This window comes from Leucopleurus acutus (genome assembly GCF_964270905.1).
Source record: "Leucopleurus acutus genome assembly, chromosome: 1".
NCBI classification, from domain to species: Eukaryota; Metazoa; Chordata; class Mammalia; order Artiodactyla; family Delphinidae; genus Leucopleurus; species Leucopleurus acutus.
Window position 1 is genome coordinate 144,211,876 of NC_139142.1, and position 16,407 is coordinate 144,228,282.

Consider the following 16,407-nt stretch of genomic DNA (forward strand, 5'->3'; position numbering starts at 1 on the left):
TATTTGTTGTCTATCTGAAATTTAACGGGGCATTCTATATTTTATCTGGCAGTCCTGCCAGGGGGCTGTTTCCCAGAGCTACCAACGGAGTTGAGGTCTGAGCAAAGATGTCGGAGCCCACTCAGGGCCCAGTCTTGTCTGCTGCTCAGAGCAGGACTGACGGTAAAGTGCCTCTCCCCAGCTCATCAGCTCTCAGGGGCAGGGGCCTCTCAGAGGAGTGAGCTCCCCCTCCTGGCAGAGGAGGGAGGTGACTTGGAATCCCAGGCTAGGAACCTGGGTAGGGGCTTCCTGCTCTGGACTCCCAGGTGCGTTAGAAGCAGACCCTGGAGCCAGACGGCCTGAGTTCAATCCAGGCTCTGCCACTGACTCTCTGTATGACTTTGGGCAAGTTACCTAGCCTCTCTGTGCCTCAGTTTCCCCTTCTGTAAAATGGGGGTAATAGCACAAACAGAATGGTTATGAGGATTAAATGAATGTATATGTATAAAGCACCTCTGAGCTGGTGCAAAGAAGATGCTTTACAAGGGTTGCTGTTGTGCCACCCTCCCCTGAGCCTACTACTGCACACCCTGACCTGGGGGTCCCCCAGGCCTCTTAACCTGACCTGAGCTGTAGCTCCAAAATGCCCCCCTAAGGGCGTACTGCATGCCCCCTCTCATCAGAAACCCCCACTGGATTTGCCTTCAGGTAGGGGGTCCCCTTGAGGCAGCCCCATAGATTGGGCTCCTTTCCCCCCCACTCCCTGCAGCCCTGTGGGTACCAAGACTCCAAGTGCACAGAGACGGTGTGTGGAGGTTGCAGATTGGCCCTGAAGTGAGGCTTGTCTATCTCAAGGGTAAAATTCTCTGCCTGTGTTTATGGCCCCTTAACTCCCCTCTCACCAGGACGCCTGAGGAGCCACAGTTCCCCCATAGGGGAACTGAGACCCAAGTGTGGCCAGGCTTGCTGGGGTCACACCCAGGCAGCGGCGAGGATCCTGTTGCTGGCCGCATCCTGCTGCAGCCCATCCAGCCTCTCTGCGGAGCAGCGCTCCCACCCACTGGTGGCCATATGGCCACATGACACCCAGGGAGACAGCCCTGCCCACCCGCCTGCATTTCCCCTCAAGCCTTGCAAGGCAGGCTTCACAGGGGGGGCTCCCTCCTCCCATGAAGACAGTTAGGGAAACTGAGGCCATGGAGGAGCAGCAGACCAGCAGCAGCAGCATCACCTGGGAGTTTGTTAGAAACGCAGATTTCAGGCTCCACCCCAATCCTCCTGAAGTGGAAGCTTGGAAGAGGGGCCCAGCACACTGTGTTTTAACAACTCTCCAGGTGCTGCTGATGTACGTTCAGATGCTGGCCTAAATTATGTAATCCTCACACCTCTGCCAGGCAGGGAGGGTACCATCATTATCCGCATTTTACAGGTGAGAAAAACAAGGGTCAGAGAGGTAAAGAAACCGACCATGGCCACACAAGTGGAGAGAGCCCGAGCCTTCTGCTTCTTACCAGAGGAAGGAAGGGGCGATTGCCATGGTGACCCCACCTGCCCTGGCGGGGGGTGGAGAGGTCAGGACTCTTCTCTGACAGAATTGACACCTTGCCAGCGGTTACACCTCCTTCTCACACACTCATCTCCTGCCTCAGTCTCCCCATCCATGGTTAGAGCCTCTCTAGGTCCAGTATGGCCACTTCTCCATGCCCCATCATGACCCACAGCATGACCACACCCTGCCCAGACCCCTCCCACAGGCTGGGGCTTGCACACCCACTGCTTGGTCCTCACCTCCTTTTAGACTTCACGTCTCACAGACACCTCAAACTCAAGAGTGTCCGAAACTGGACTCATCGCCCTACAAACCTGCTCCCCCTGCAGGGCTCCCTTCTCAGCAAAGGCACCACCGTCTACCAGGTTATGCACACCAGAAACTTACGAGCCGCCCTTGACTCCACCCTCCTCCCCCTCTGTTACCTTCTTTTTCACTTCCCAAATCTCCTATGTGTCCACCTCTCACTGCCACCACCCTAGCCCCTGCCCCATCACCTCCAGCCCTCCAGCTTCACTTCTCACCTGTTATCCCTGTTCTTTGGCCACCTACCAGTTCCTTCTATATGCCATGTTCCTTCTTGCGCAGGGCCTTTGCATGTGCTAATTCCCTATGTGCAGCATCTTTGCCTGGCTTCCTCTTCTGTCCCTTCAGAGCACTTGTTCCTATTGTCATCTTGGGTTGATACCTTGAGTGTCTGTCACAGCACTGAACTGTGAGGCCACTGAACAGCAGCAATGCCTGGTTCTCCTCCCCGTTGTCCCTAGGATTACAGCCCAGAGCGATAAGTTCCTAGGCCTTTCTCAACTCCAAACCACTCAGGGAAACCATGACCCAGATTTCCCAGAGCTCTCCTCTACCGTGTCTCCATCACATGTCAAGGATGGGGACCCCTTGGAAGCCTCTGACCTCTGTTATCAGTCACCAGTGTCCTCATGTGTAACTCATCCCATTGCCCCTTTCAACCCTGCTCTCAGGACACTCAGCCTGGAATTCTGTTCCAAACAGTCTGAATTTCCAGTGTAAATGTCTCTCCTTCTGTACTTCTGTACCACCGTGTGACACGCACCATCTCGTGGTCCCTGCTTTGCCATCCCACTTCCTGTGCACCTGCCAGCCAGGAGGCCCCTGCCTCCCAGCTCACAGGAGATGGGCCTCTTGCTCCCCTTGCTGGAGGCTGGGCCTGAGTGAGCTGACCCCAGAGGAGCCCTGATGGGAACAGGGCCCGCCTCTCTCCCTCCAGTATCCTCAGTGATACCTTCATGCTCTGAGCTCAGAGGAAGAGAGATCATGAAAAAAAATCCCTCTCTTTTGACAGGAAAACACAGCGTTTTAGGTTGTGACAAGTGGGGGTGAAGCAGGGACGAGAGGGTGTGAGGACTCAGGTGGGGGCCGTCCTTGCTCGCGGCTACTGCAAAGGGGCTCGCAGGAAGCTGCCCCCAGCCCTGCCTCAATTCCCCTTTATTTCCTGAACCCCTGCCCCATGCAGCTTCTGCAGCTTGTGACACTCAGCACCCTACGTGGCGCAGGATGAACAAGAGGCGGGGGGAGGTGACAGCCTTCTGGGGGAGGTGGTATTTCAGCTAGACCTCGCAGGGGAGAAATGAGGGCAACAGCCAGAGCAAAGCCCCAAGGTTGGAAGGAGAGTCAAGGTGAACTTTCTGTAAGGGCTGGATGTGTGGCTTAGATGTTATGGGTAAGCCCCCTGCACCCACCGAGCGCTTCTTTAAGATGCATTTGAAAGGGCTTGTGGGGATCCCTCGAGTTGGGGACCAGGTCTTATCTGTGTGTCCTCCATTGCCACTGCCCCGCAGATGCTTGCTGAGTTAATGTGTGAAGGAGGAGAATGCTAAAAATCACTTGAAGGTGGGAGTAACCTTGTTTTAATACATGTGGCTGAGTCTCTGGCCTTCTGACCAGTCTGAGGTCAGGGGATGACACAGAAATGCTCTATTTCAGGCAGCAGGGGTGGGGAGGCTGGCCTGCTTCACCCTCTCAGCTCTCGCTGGGCTATTTCTGGGGTCACTTCACCCCTTGGCTTTTGTCCTCCTCGTTCACCGCATCCAGCCTATGCACCCCCAGCCCTCCGCCCACCCTCCCAGGGGCTGAGAATGAGCATCCCACGGGACACAGGGGCCTTGGCCATGGGGAGGCAGGGGGCTCCCCCTGACCAGGAGACGGGCCCTGGAGGATGAGCTGTCAGTCCCCACATAGAGTGGCCAGGCCAGCTTTGCCAGGTGCCAACCCCACAAGTCTCCACGGCGACAAGGAAGCGACCCGTGTTGTCATGGTTGCCACTCACCCTACCCACAAAGAGCCCTCCATGTTGGTGTGGGGTGGGGCAACCTGGTCTAAGCCAAGACCCTGACAGGCAGGCAAGGCCAGAGTGTCTGGGAGAGCTTCCTGGAGGAGGTGGGGCACGAGAGGGCCCTTGGAGTGATGTTCTGATGCAAAGGACTGGGGACGAGAGTGAAGTTACCCTCAGTGTGCTAGGCCCTGGCTTCAGAACAGTGAGGCCCTTTATTTTAAAAATTCTGAATCCCTCCCAACTCAGCCTAGGGCATGGCACATAGTAGGTGCTCCTTACATGCTTGGACGGATGACGGATGCTTGGCCCACGGTTAAAGAAAGGAATGGCTTAATCGTGTCACCAGCCCTAGTACATGCCTCGTGGATCAACAGCAATAATGGTGAAGGACCTACTGTGCATAATCAGCTGAGCTGGGAGCTGCAAGGGGCACAGCCCTACGGGAAGCAGCAGGTGAGCTGGGATGGTCTGCTTCCTGCCTCCTGACTCTCTGGTTCTGAATGTGCCCTGAGCTGTCCAACCTCCAGCCTTTGTCCGTGCCGGTCCTCTGTCAGGAAGGTGCCTTCCCTTCCTGTCCACCTCTCCCAGGAGGTGCCCTCTGCTCTGCCCTGCTCCTCTGGCCACCCCAGCTCGATGGGGAACTCGGGGCAGTGCTGGTATGCATGCACTGCTCCCAGCCTGCTCTGGAACCCATGTGGCTGTGCAGCGGTGCCCCTGTGGGTTTTGTTCCTGCCTCTCCTTCCACTGGTTAGGCTGAGCCTTAGGGCCTGGCCCTCCCAGCCCAGGCACCAGCTCCTCCTTGGTAGGCAGCAAGGTGGACCCTGACTCTCCTCCCTTCCCTGGCCTGGGGCCCCACCCTGGTGCTCCCACCTTGGATGGAAGCTGTGTCTCTAAGGATAGGGCCAGGGCTAAGGAGGGGCTGGGCCTCATAGGAAATGGTCTGGGCTGGCCAGGCAGGCTCCTTAGCCTTAAACTAAACTGGGTGACCCCAATTTATCTTACTTATGGAGGGGCCCATGAGATCGTAAAGACCCCTGCTGTTTATTGAGCATCGCTGTGGCTTGGCACTCTCTGCTTGACATTGTGACTGTCCAGAGCAACTCTTGGGAGTGATTGTCCCCTTTCACAGCTGAGGACCCAGGGCTCAGAGAGGGGGAGTGAGTGACCATCCTAGGGTCACACAGCATATAGGGCAGGGCAGACCTTGACCCACTCGGCCTCCTATAACCACGCAGGGAATCAGTGCTGCCCACAGCCTCGCCCTGGCCACTTCTGTGCACCTCTCCACCCTTCCCACTGCTCACCTGGCTCCATTCCCACTTTATTCTCTTCATTGGTGGCTTCTCCTTCCTTATTTTAAGTCCCCCGTGACTCACAGCCCCCTGAGTGTGCTTCACGCAGTCCATCTCCAGCCTGACCTCCCACCGTGACCCTGCCTGGAACACTTCCCCCAGGAGGTCTCCTCTCTTGTTGGGAAAGTTCTCCTTTTCCAGCAGGCCTGGGAGGGCAGGAGGTGGGCAGGGACTCCCCCTGGGTCATGCTCCCTTGATTCCACCCCCTGCCTGGAAGACAAAGAAGGTCCCCACAGACTTCCATTCGTTCCTCACCATGTCCTGAGCCCTCCTCTGCACTGGTATTCAACCTCGGCCCTGCCATCTTTATCTGCTCAACAGCCCACCGGAGTGGACAGATGAGAACCCAATTCAGAGAGGTTAAGTGACTTGCTCCCAGTCACACAGCTCACAAAGGTCAAGTGGGGACTGGGGCTCCTGCGTTCGTACTCCTGAAGCTGCCGTTCACACTCTGTGGTCCATTCGTACTCCTGAAGCTGCCGTTCACACTCTATGGTCCATTCGTACTCCTGAAGCTGCCGTTCACACTCTGTGGTCCCGCGCAGGACCCTTGGGCCTTAAGCATTCAACTCCCCTGGCTCACACCGCTCTTCAACCTTCCTCTGGCCCTCCCTAAGTTTTCTCCGACTCCAGGTTGGAAGCAGGGACCAGCCAGGGTTGCCTATGTCTTTAGGAGACTTAGAGCGTGTTGTTTATTCAGACACTCAAACAAGGGGACCAGGTTCTGGGCTTTGCAGCTGACGGGGTCCAGGGCCACTTTCCTTGGGCAGCGTCAGACGCTCACAGGCCTGACCCCTGTGGGAGCAGGGGCAGGGGGCAGGGGTTGCTATGGCAACTGCAAGCTGAGTGAGGTCTTGCGGCTCTGGGGTAGGAGGAGAAGGACTCATCAGAGCCCTACCAGGACTTGGAGTCCAGGGTCCTGTCTGCCCCTCAGCCTGGCTCGGTCCTCATGCAGCGGGGAGAGTCCACACGTCCCGAGGCAGCCCCTCCACTCCACTGTTAGAAAGTTCTCCTTAGCTGCCCTCAAATCGTCCCTCTGTCTCCATCTGTGTCCCCGCCTGACAGTCCGCACACACAGGCCCAGGCCCCAGGGCCAGAGAGGCCCAGCGGCTTCACAGCAGTAAGTGCCCTTGCTACCTCCCCTCCCAGGCAGGCCTGAGCCAGCCCTGGACTCACATATTCCTCTGAGGAAGGCTGTACTGTCATCTGCTCACCGATGAGGAAATGGAGGCACAGAGTGTCAGTGACCCCCCCACCAAGGTCCCAGGGCTAACGGGTGAGGAACTGGCACCCCCACCTGTGGCCACACAGTCCCTCCTGGAAGCCTGAGCCGATGCTGCGGGGTCTCGGGCAGCCAGTGGGGTCCTGTCACCTCCCCTCAGGACTCTCAGGACTTAGATGGAGGCCGCCCAGAGGGTGCAGGCTGTGCTGCAGGCACCTGAGGACAGATGACCTCACCCCCTGCCCAGGGCCTCCTTGGTGCTCAGACTGCTGGCTTTCTTCCCACACACAGAACCTGACCTCACCCAGAATGCCTGACTCCCAAGAGAGATGCCCTCCAGGCACCCTGCCCTGGGAGCCATCCAGACCCTCGCCGGCCCTCCCCAGTCCACCCCACACGGGGAGGCCCTAAACCCTGTGGAAAGTGCCTGGCGAAGCAGGAGGGGCCCTCTTACTTGATCTCTGTCTGGCCGCCTGCCTTCCGGGCGATCTGCACCAGGTCCTTCCCATACCGTTCCTCTGCCTGGGCCCTGCAATGACAACCCATGGACGCTGCGTCTCCTCCACTTCCGCCGCCCGCGGCTCAGACTCCGCCGGCGGTGGCAGGAGGACCTGACGGTGCACCCGCTCAGCCTCTGGGGGTCAGCTGGCTGGCGGGCTCCTCCTTGAGAAGGATAAGCCTCCAGCCCTTCGTCTAAATAAGTGTTGGCTAAATTCAAGGACATATGGAGGAACATTAGATTATTTGCCCACTTGCGGGAGGCCCAGGTCGGGACAAACAGGAAAGTCGCGCTCCTGACTTCTTATAGCGGGGGGTGGGGTGGGGCGCAGCCAGGATGGGGGCTCAGCCACTTCCCAGGGGCTGGGGGGAGGGGCTCACCTCTGCCTCAGCAGCTCCTCCACATCCTTGCAGGTCTTCCTGCCATCCAGCAGCCGCTGCAGCAGCACCTCGTAGCCCGTGTGGGCCGTGAAGTCCCTGCACTGGAACACAGGACAGAGGGACGGGTGAGGGCCGCAGCCGGGCTGCGTGGGTCAGGGGAATGCAGACTGCAGCCTGGTGAGGACCCTGCTGACCTCCTCCAGCCTGGCCTCCCCGTCTGCCCCCCTCTGCCCTATCCAAGAACGAGCTCTTGGGACTCAGGACCTGGCTTTGAGACAGGCTGGGACCTGGGCCCCTTTGCTGCAGCACTGCAGTGCTGGCACCTGGACACACCTCTCCTCAAGCTACAAAATACAAAGAAATTATATGGCGTGCATGTGCATTTGGGGCAAATTCTGGACCAAAAGATACAAAAGACCAAAAAAACCTCAACTGCCACTTCTGAAGAGCCGGGGGAGCAAAAGCTCCTTGCACACAATACCAGCTAAGGGGTGGGCAAACCACCTAAGCTACCCCTCCAGCCTGACCCCTGGACACACCCCTACCCTCACCCAGTATAAAGAACAAGTTCTCCCCCCTTGAGCGAGCGGGCAAACAAGGGAACGTGTTGTTTGTTCTCGCTCCCCGGTGCTGCGGCAGGGGCCCCAATAAAACCTTGCCTGAATTTCTTGTCTGGCCTCTGATCAATTTCTATTTATTAAGGAAGCCGAGAACGCTGGTCGGTAACAGCTTCACACAGGCACACAGTAGGTCCCCCATCTGTGGAGGTACCAGGTGTAGGTGAGCCCCTTGTGGATCAGAGCTCATAGTCAGGACACAGCAACTCTAACCTAAGACAGCCATGGGAAGGGTCCCCACCAAGGCTCCGTGATGACAGCCTTTATGGGGTGCCCCACACTGCTCACTCCTGTCACCTTTTCAATTACCCTCTTATCTCAGGGGTCCAAGTGAGAAAACTGAGGCACAGATGGGTGAAGCGTACCCAGGGTGACACAGATTGAAAGCAGCAGGTGTGGCATTGAACCCAGGCTGTCTTATTCGGGTCCGTGCCCTTCACCCCCCTGCACTCTACAGCCTCTGCAGAGACAAGAGCAACTGCTGTTCCCTGATCATCCACTGTGTACCGGATGCCACGCCGGGCTCCTGCACCCATCCGCTGAGGTGGGCCTTGAGGGTCAGGCCTAGGGCACATCCTAGCACACACTTAGGACACACCTAGCAGCCCAGGACACCCAGCACCCCCTAGGTCCGCCTCTTAGCCAGGATGGTGGGGAGAGGGCCATCTTGGAGAATTCACAAGACACAGCTGCCTCTCTGCCACCCGTCCTGCTGTTGATCTGACTCTCACCCCTGGAGTGGGTTCTGAGCTGCTGGTGTAGGAAGCTGGGGGCGGGAGGTAGTACTTGAGGAGAGGGTGTTTTTCTTCAAAGTCTAAGGAGAATCAGATGTGGTAGAGAAGGGCAGAGATGCCACAGATTGCTACAGATGGCCCCGTGCCAGGCCCAGCCCACCTTCAGCAAACTCAGAATAATGGAATCTGCAGGCCTGTAGGAGGGTTAGGATCCCAAGCTCACACCCTCCTCCTTAAGCAGCACTAGAAATTCCTGAGACCCAGGTTCAGCTGCCCACTGGGTGACAAGCAGCGGGCCTGGGCCTTGGCTGACTACTCAGAACCCCAGCAGGAGGGAGTCAACCCCCCAACTCCTGCAGGCCCGTCCACCACAATGTCCAGGCTAGTGTGCACCAGTCTTCCATTTCTGTAGCTTTCATGGGCCACTTGCCACCAAGGCAAGCAGGCAGCAGACCACGGCTTCCTGCCCCTCAGCCTCTGTCCTCCCTCCGGACCCCCAGGACTAAAGCCTGTGGCAGCCAGCGAGGAAAATGGATCTGCCCTCCCCCCCAAGAGGGTCACTCTGAGCTGGACACCAGTATTCAGGGCCAAATTCCATAGACCACCAGAACTGGGAAGCATCTTGTCCAGTGCCCCTCAGTCCTTGGGGAAACTGAGGCCCAGAGAAGGGAAGGACCTGCCTGAGGTCCTACTGGCGGAGGCAAGACAAGGATTTGGACTTGCAGGGCACCGATGCCTCTGGGAGGGGGGCCTGAGCAGGGAGACGCTGACCAAGCCCAGCCCTGCAGCGGACACTCTGCTCTTCCCTCCCAGCCCCATGCCCAGCTCCCACTCCCCAGGAAAACCCCACTGTCCTTCCTGAGACCCCCAGAGTGGAAAGAGAAGCAAAAGCAAACCTACATTGGCCATTCTGGAGGAGGTGGCAGGCAGAGGGGTCCTGCAGACTGGGTCCTCAGGAGCTCAAGTCCCCAAAGCACTCCAGGCTTGAGAGTCTGGTCCAGCTCCTGCTCAGAGCGCGCTGGTGCCGGCAGGGGCTTTGGCCAAGTGAGCCACCGTCACAAGTGACTAGATTGTTCCAAGGAAGTGCCTGAGTCCCTGGGGCCTGTTCCCTGCCAGCCTGTACCCCTCCTCCACCCCACCACTGCCTCTTCCTCCAGGGCTTCTGACTCATGGTTCAGAGCTGGGCACAGCTGGGCTCAGGAAGCTGCTGAGGAAATGAACTAACCAATCATTCAATCAGTTAATCAATCAGTCCTGCAGGCTTACTGTCTAAGGCCCCGCACCAGTCACCTCCTCCAGGGGGCCCATCCTGGCCTTTCTTCCCTGCACCTACCCAGCTTCATCCTCTAGGCGTCCAGGGCTCCCTTTCAGGGCCCTTGCTGACAGGCTCAGGCTGCCATTTCCACAGTGCAGAAGCTACTAGAAGGCAGGGCCTCCCATCTCCTTCTGTCTACCTGCAGCCTCTGTCACCTGAGACCTGCCTGTGGCCTTGCCCTCTGTGAAATTGCTATTTATTGAGTCCACTTACCACACACCATATCAAGAATATCACAGCTGTTTTCTTATTGAAAACACCACACACCCAGGGAGGTAAGGATGGTGATAAGGAGGAAAAGAGGGGAAGTGACTGCCCAAGTCCCTCAGCTGGTAAAGATCAGAATCTGGGATGTGAACCCAGGTCAGCTTGTCCCCAAACTCACATACCGACATCAGTCATTCAACAGACAGTCCAGCAGCTCTTTTACATTTTGAAACATCAAAAAATGATTAAAGGGGCTTCCCTGGTGGTGCAGTGGTTGAGAGTCCGCCTGCCGATGCAGGGGACACGGGTTTGTGCCCCGGTCTGGGAAGATCCCACATGCCGCGGAGCGGCTGGGCCCGTGAGCCATGGGCCCTGAGCCTGCGCATCCGGAGCCTGTGCTCCGCAACAGGAGAGGCCACAACAGTGAGAGGCCCGCGCACCGCAAAAAAAAAAAAAAAAAAAAAAATAAGATTAAAAAAAAAAAACCTTTTGAAAATGATTTCCCAAATTCTCTCTGCTTCAAACCAAAGCTGTGTTTCGGTCTGTCATTCAGTTACCATGGATTCACAGAGGCCAGCTCTGTGCCAGGCTGGGTCAGAGGAATGCTGCCCTGGAGAAGGGCCGTGCTGGCTCTGCAGATGAGCTGCTGAGAGCCGGCAAGCAGCCGGAGGCCCCGCCCTCACCATGTGGCACTAGGGCGATCCACCCCAGGGGAGGGTGCCAGGTGGCAGGCAGGTGCGGTCCCCTCTTTTGGGAGACCTCCCTCAAGCCAGATGTGGGACCCCAGGCCTTGCCACCCTCACTGTGTGGCCATTCTGGACCTCCTCTTCCCCATAGAGGGCTCAGATCGGGGCTGCAGGAGGAGGTGCTCAGGATAACTCTGGCAGGAGGAAGCATGGTCCTACCTCAGCCTGAAGGCAGCATGTGGGAGGCCTGGGTGCCGGGTTGTGCTCAGGGACAGCCCACCTGCTCCCTTCTCTGGGTGGCTCTGGCTGTGAGCCACTGTCCAGGCCCGCCAGCTGACCCCGGCCCTGCCATGCCCCCACTGGGTGGGTAGAGAGCTAGCCTTTGTACACACTGCCACTTCCTCCTTTTTATACCCATACAATTCTTCTTTCTTTTTTTTTTTTTTTTTTGCGGTATGTGGGCCTCTCACTGTTGTGGCCTCTCCCGTTGCGGAGCACAGGCTCCGGACGCGCAGGCTCAGCGGCCATGGCTCACGGGCCCAGCCGCTCCGCGGCATGTGGGATCTTCCCGGACCGGGGCACGAACCCGTGTCCCCTGCATCGGCAGGTGGACTCTCAACCACTGCGCCACCAGGGAAGCCCCTATACCCATACAATTCTTGGTGGCTGCATGGGCTAGGCCGCAGAGACCAGGGCGCCAAGCAAGCCACTTCCCTTCTCGGGACCTGGTTTCCTCATGGAGGAAGTGAGGGCAGAGGCCAACCTCTCCTGGCCCTGACAGCCCACCCTCTAGGGCACAGCCCTATCAGGGCAGATTGGCCGCCCAGTCAGGGAGGGGGCCCGGGCCTGGCCTGAGAGATTGGACAGAGTTCAGCAGACCAGATAGGGGTTCACACCCCACCCTGTGGTCCTGGTCATTCTCAGCCTCTACTTCCCTCCCTGTAAAGAGAAGCCTAATTGTTCCCACCACGTAGGTTTGATCTGAGAAGCCAGTGAAATAATGTACACAGGTGAGAATAGTAAAAGCAAGGTCAGAGGTTGCCCTGAGCCGGGATTACCCCCATTTTACAGATGAGAAAAATGGAACCCAGAAAGGTTACCTAATCTGCTCAGGGGCCCTGAAGGGCACAGCAGGGATTTGAACCCAGCTCCCCCAGACCAGATCTTGGCTCATTCCCTCACCTCTCTGCAAAGCCCCAGGCTCAGTGGCTGTTCAGCAAGTGGTAGCTCCCCATATGCCCTACCCTGTCCCTGCCTGCCTCTCACCCCCCCACCTGCCCCCACCAGACAGAACCCAGATGTGCCAGGCTGGAAAAAACAAGTTATCTCCCTACCACACACCCTCCCCCACCAGAGGGTCCATTTAAAAGGCTGCAGAAGCCTTTTCAAACGTTCCCTTACGTGGAATTCCAGAATATAAGGTCCCTCAGAGGACAGCTAAACCTCTAACCTTAGAGGGAGAGGCCTGGGTTTTGGTACCAGGTCTGATCTGCCAGGAAGAAGCTGGGTAGTCTTAGTAAAGTCCCTTGCCCTCTCTGGGGCCTCCTGACTGTGAAACAGGTTTAGGGACAGGAAGTGACCTTTAATTGCCCTTCCAGCAGGGAGGCTGCTGTCTGTCTGCTGGCTTTTGGAAGCCATGGCAACCATGGCTGCATCTTACCTAGAGAAGTCTGAAGTCCAGGGTGGGCTGGAGCTGCCTGAGGGGAGTGAGGCCTGGGGAGGGAGCAGTTGGGAACTGGCACCATGTGTTTCCTGGGAACCAAGAGGAGGCCGGGAAGGTGGCTGGGAAGAGCTGCCGGTAGTAAGCGAGGGAAGAGTCCCCGAAAGAAGTTGCGTGGAGTGGACGGTGGGGAGCAGCTGGGAGGGGTCAGACGTGGACAGCTGCAGGGGACAGAGCCCGCCGAGGCAGCCAGGAGAGGAAGAGCTGACCTGTGTGCGCTTGCTACCCGCCGCACCAGCTACAGCAGCACCAGGGAAATAAGGGGTGAAGTACCCCTTTAGAGCTTCCAAGCCCGCGCCCCACGCCATCTGTGGAGACACAGAAGCAGCAGGCAGTGGAGGTGGCAGAACACGGCGAGTGCAGAGACGGACCCGTTCTCTGTCCCCCGGCATCGGCTTCCAATCACAGGCCAAGTGGGGAGACTGGGAAACTTTCAAGTGAACAAGAGTGAGATTTTGATATGTGGTGGAACTGGAGGGAGTTAGACCTGAAAAGGACTAGAAACGCTCTAACACGTGCCCAGGGTAGAGGAAGGGAGAGCTACCAGTGGCTTTGGAAGGTGGAAGGAAAAACATTAAGTTTCCTGCTTGCACCCTAACCAAGTTCAGAAACCTTCTGTAAAATGCTAGCCATGCTTGTCAAAAACCTTTCTAATAACTGATGTGCTCTTGGGTTGCTAGGCGCTCTCTCTCTCTCTCTCTCTCTCTATATATATATATATTTTTTTTTTTTTTTCTTTTTTGGACTGCTCTGCACAGCGTGCAGAACTTCCCCAATTGAACCCGCACCCCCTGCAGTGGAAGCGTGGAATCTTAACCACTGGACCACCAGGGTAGCCCTATATATTTTTTCTAACATTTTTCTTTCTTTCTTTCTTTTTTAAAAAAAATCACCTTTTACTAGTGAAGAGGAGACAGAACAGGGAGACTGGACTTACTCCCTTCATCTCAGGAAGCCCCAGAAGCCAAGGACTGCGATTTTGAACACGGTTACAGGCCTCATGGTGCCCAGGCTGCTTTGCCCTCTCCTTTTACCGCAGTTTAACAGTTCTCTGCGGCCAAGGTGCCTACCATGGCTGGTTTATTAACAAATAGTCCACTGTTGCTTGCCTGCTGTGGGCTGAGAAACCAAACCACTGGGATTGTCAGCACACCTGAGGTAGTAAGCACTGAACTCTGGAGAAGGCAGCCCCCTGGAGGCAGAACGTGGGTCTGATTGCCTACTGGGTCCTGGTGCCCAGGTCTGCACAGCAACACTCAGCAAATACACTGGACAAAGGCTGAGGAAGCGTCTGAGGGAGGCCCTCGAGCTGACGTGGGTTTATGACAGCTCCTGAGCTGCCCCATGGAGAACACCAGACCATTTGTTTGCAATTCAATGACTCGTTATCCAGCACCTTTAAATAAGCCAGACAGACTTGTCCCCTCTACTTGGTACAATGTATTATTATCCCTGTTGTACAGATAAGGAAACTGAGGCTCAGAGAGGATAAGCCAATGAATAGCAGCTGGACTCTTTCCACTGCCTCACAGCTACTACCCCGCATCTGCACCATTATTGGCTGCTAAACTGAGGAAAAGCAAAGGACCAGACACCCACGTATGGCTTGGTTGGATGGATGGATGGATGGATGGATGGATGGATGGATGGATGGATGGATCAGAGACTTAAGTGAGCAAGCCGGTTGCTTACCCAGAGTACCCCAGGAGGAGGGTTGGGTAAAGAGAAGTTCCCTAGTCTCAGCCCTTGAGGAGCCATTGGGGAATGTTGTCATTTGCAGAGCTTTGTGGGGCCATCAGGAGCAGAAGGCGTGTCTGTGGTTGGTGCCCCCAGAGAGGCCAACTCCAAGAGCCCAAGTGTCCCCAAATGTGCAACACAGGTGAGCTGCTCTGATGGATGGAGAATGCCCCATCGCCGGGGTCTATAATCAGGTTAGGGATTCCGCAGAGAGGACTCGGGCCTCAGGTGACGTGCTGAACTAGGTGTTCTGGGTCTAGGTGTCCCCTGACTCAAAGACTGAAGGGGTCCATTCATAAGCAGACAGATGGGGGGGGGGGTGGTTTACAGCTTTTCTAAGATGGCCCAGACTACGTGGCAAAAGGAGAGAGCCAAGAAAGCTTCCTTTTAAGGAACAAAAGCACATTGAGTGTGGTTAGATGAGCTACTCTGGGTTCAGCTGGGCTGACAGGGGCTTGGGATTAGAAATGAGTTTCCAGAGGCCTCTAGCTCTCCACTGAGTCCCAGTCTGAGGCCTCCCCTGGGCCTTAGACAGCCCTTTACTCAAGCAGCCCTGCTGGATGGGCCCCTGAGACATCCAGGCCCTTGACCTTGGGGAATCTGGAGGCGGGGTGCTGATGGTTACCTGCGGCCTTCGGGGGGCCCTGTTGGAGCCCTGAGAATGTTCAGGAGCTCTCAGGAATCCCACGGAGCCGGGTGTGGGGGCCAGGGGAACAACACAAGCAACAGAAGGGGACCAACTGTGCATACCTGGGGCCTCTTATCTCAGTCATACCGACCCGGGGAGAATGCGAGGATGAGAGAGGTTATGTAACTTGTCCAGGCTCAAGCAGCAATTGTGTGGGCGTGTGTGGCTTCCGACTTTGTTCTTTTAAATAGGCCTCTTCCAGTGTCAAGCAGGAAGGGCCTCCTCTACTGCACTGCCCTCCCCCATTCTGTGATGTACTTCTCACTTCCCCTCTGCTCTTAAAAGCCCAGCTCGATCCCCCACTTCTCCCTCCTGCTTTATGAAACCAAAACGTGTAGTAGTTAGCAAGAGAGGTGGGGCAGGGAGTGAACACGAGCTGGGGCGGAGGCCTGGAGGTGGGGATGAGCCCCTCGGGTTTAGGAGACCGGAAGCTTGATGCTCAGAGCTGCGAGTGGCTACAAGCCCAGCAGAAAGCAGCAGTGAGGGGTCTGAGGGGCTGGAGCAGGTGTCTGAAGAGGTAGCCTGAGGCCGGCTGAGGTGGAGCCCTGAGTCAGGCAGACCAAGGGGTGGGACCCTCCCTGGAGGTAACGAGGATTCAGGGCCAGGTTCCAAATTCGGGGGAAGGGAACAGGATGGATGGGATGTGGATGGGTAGAGGCCAGTGTTCTCCATGCCTCTAATTCCCAGAGAAGCCTGCAACGTCAGGACTGTGCCCTTACTGCCCCACGTCACAGATGAGCAACGGAGGCTCAGCAAGGTGAGTGACTTGCCCAGGTCACACAGCTCCTCTGTAGTGCCCCCCACTCAAGTTGATTAGGCGGGGGGCTTGTAGGATCCAGCAGTGGCCAGGGCTGAGGGCAGGTAGGGAACATGGTTGGAGGGCAGAAGGGAAATGAGCCGCCCGACGCTGAGCCCTGGGGGAGACTCTGACCTGTCGGCAAGGGCAGGCACTGACCATCCCCTGCACGTGGCCGGCTGCACAGGGCTCCTTGCTGCATGGCCTCCAGCTTGTAAGTGACCGGCCAGGGACTGGGGACCGGCGTCTGTGGCCCAGGCGCTGTCTCTGCACGTCTCCTTCTGCAATTATCACCCCTCCCACACCTCCTACACCTGCCAGAGGATGGCCCACAGGGAACACCTCGACAAGAGAAAGTCCAGGTAGGGGGTGTGGGAAGACCCCAGGCACTGCGTCCTCATCCTGGCCAGTCCCGCGCACACAAGTTGAGCAAGTTACTTAAGCTCCTGTGCACAGATTCCCTCCTCCGTAAAATGAGTGTGAACACACTGTCCACTTTCCCTGGGACTCTGAGGACTAAATGATATAATATATGTAGGAGCCCAGCAAAGGGCACCCTGAAACTTAAGGAGCTCCTGGAAAATGGTGGCCATGGTGATTAGTACATATCAAGTAAAA

General features: G+C 56.9%; 1 protein-coding gene across 1 annotated transcript in view; it reads right to left on the bottom strand.

Moving 5' to 3' along the window:
* Positions 1–16,407, bottom strand: part of PSTPIP1 (proline-serine-threonine phosphatase interacting protein 1) — a 40,068-nt gene that overhangs the window by 12,938 nt on the left and 10,723 nt on the right. Inside the window, exons 2-3 of the mRNA XM_082834036.1 lie at positions 7,290–7,390; positions 6,865–6,939 (exon numbers count right to left, since the gene is read on the bottom strand). Coding sequence (XP_082690162.1) covers positions 6,865–6,939; positions 7,290–7,390 — 176 coding nt within the window. The remainder of the gene's footprint in view (positions 1–6,864; positions 6,940–7,289; positions 7,391–16,407) is intronic.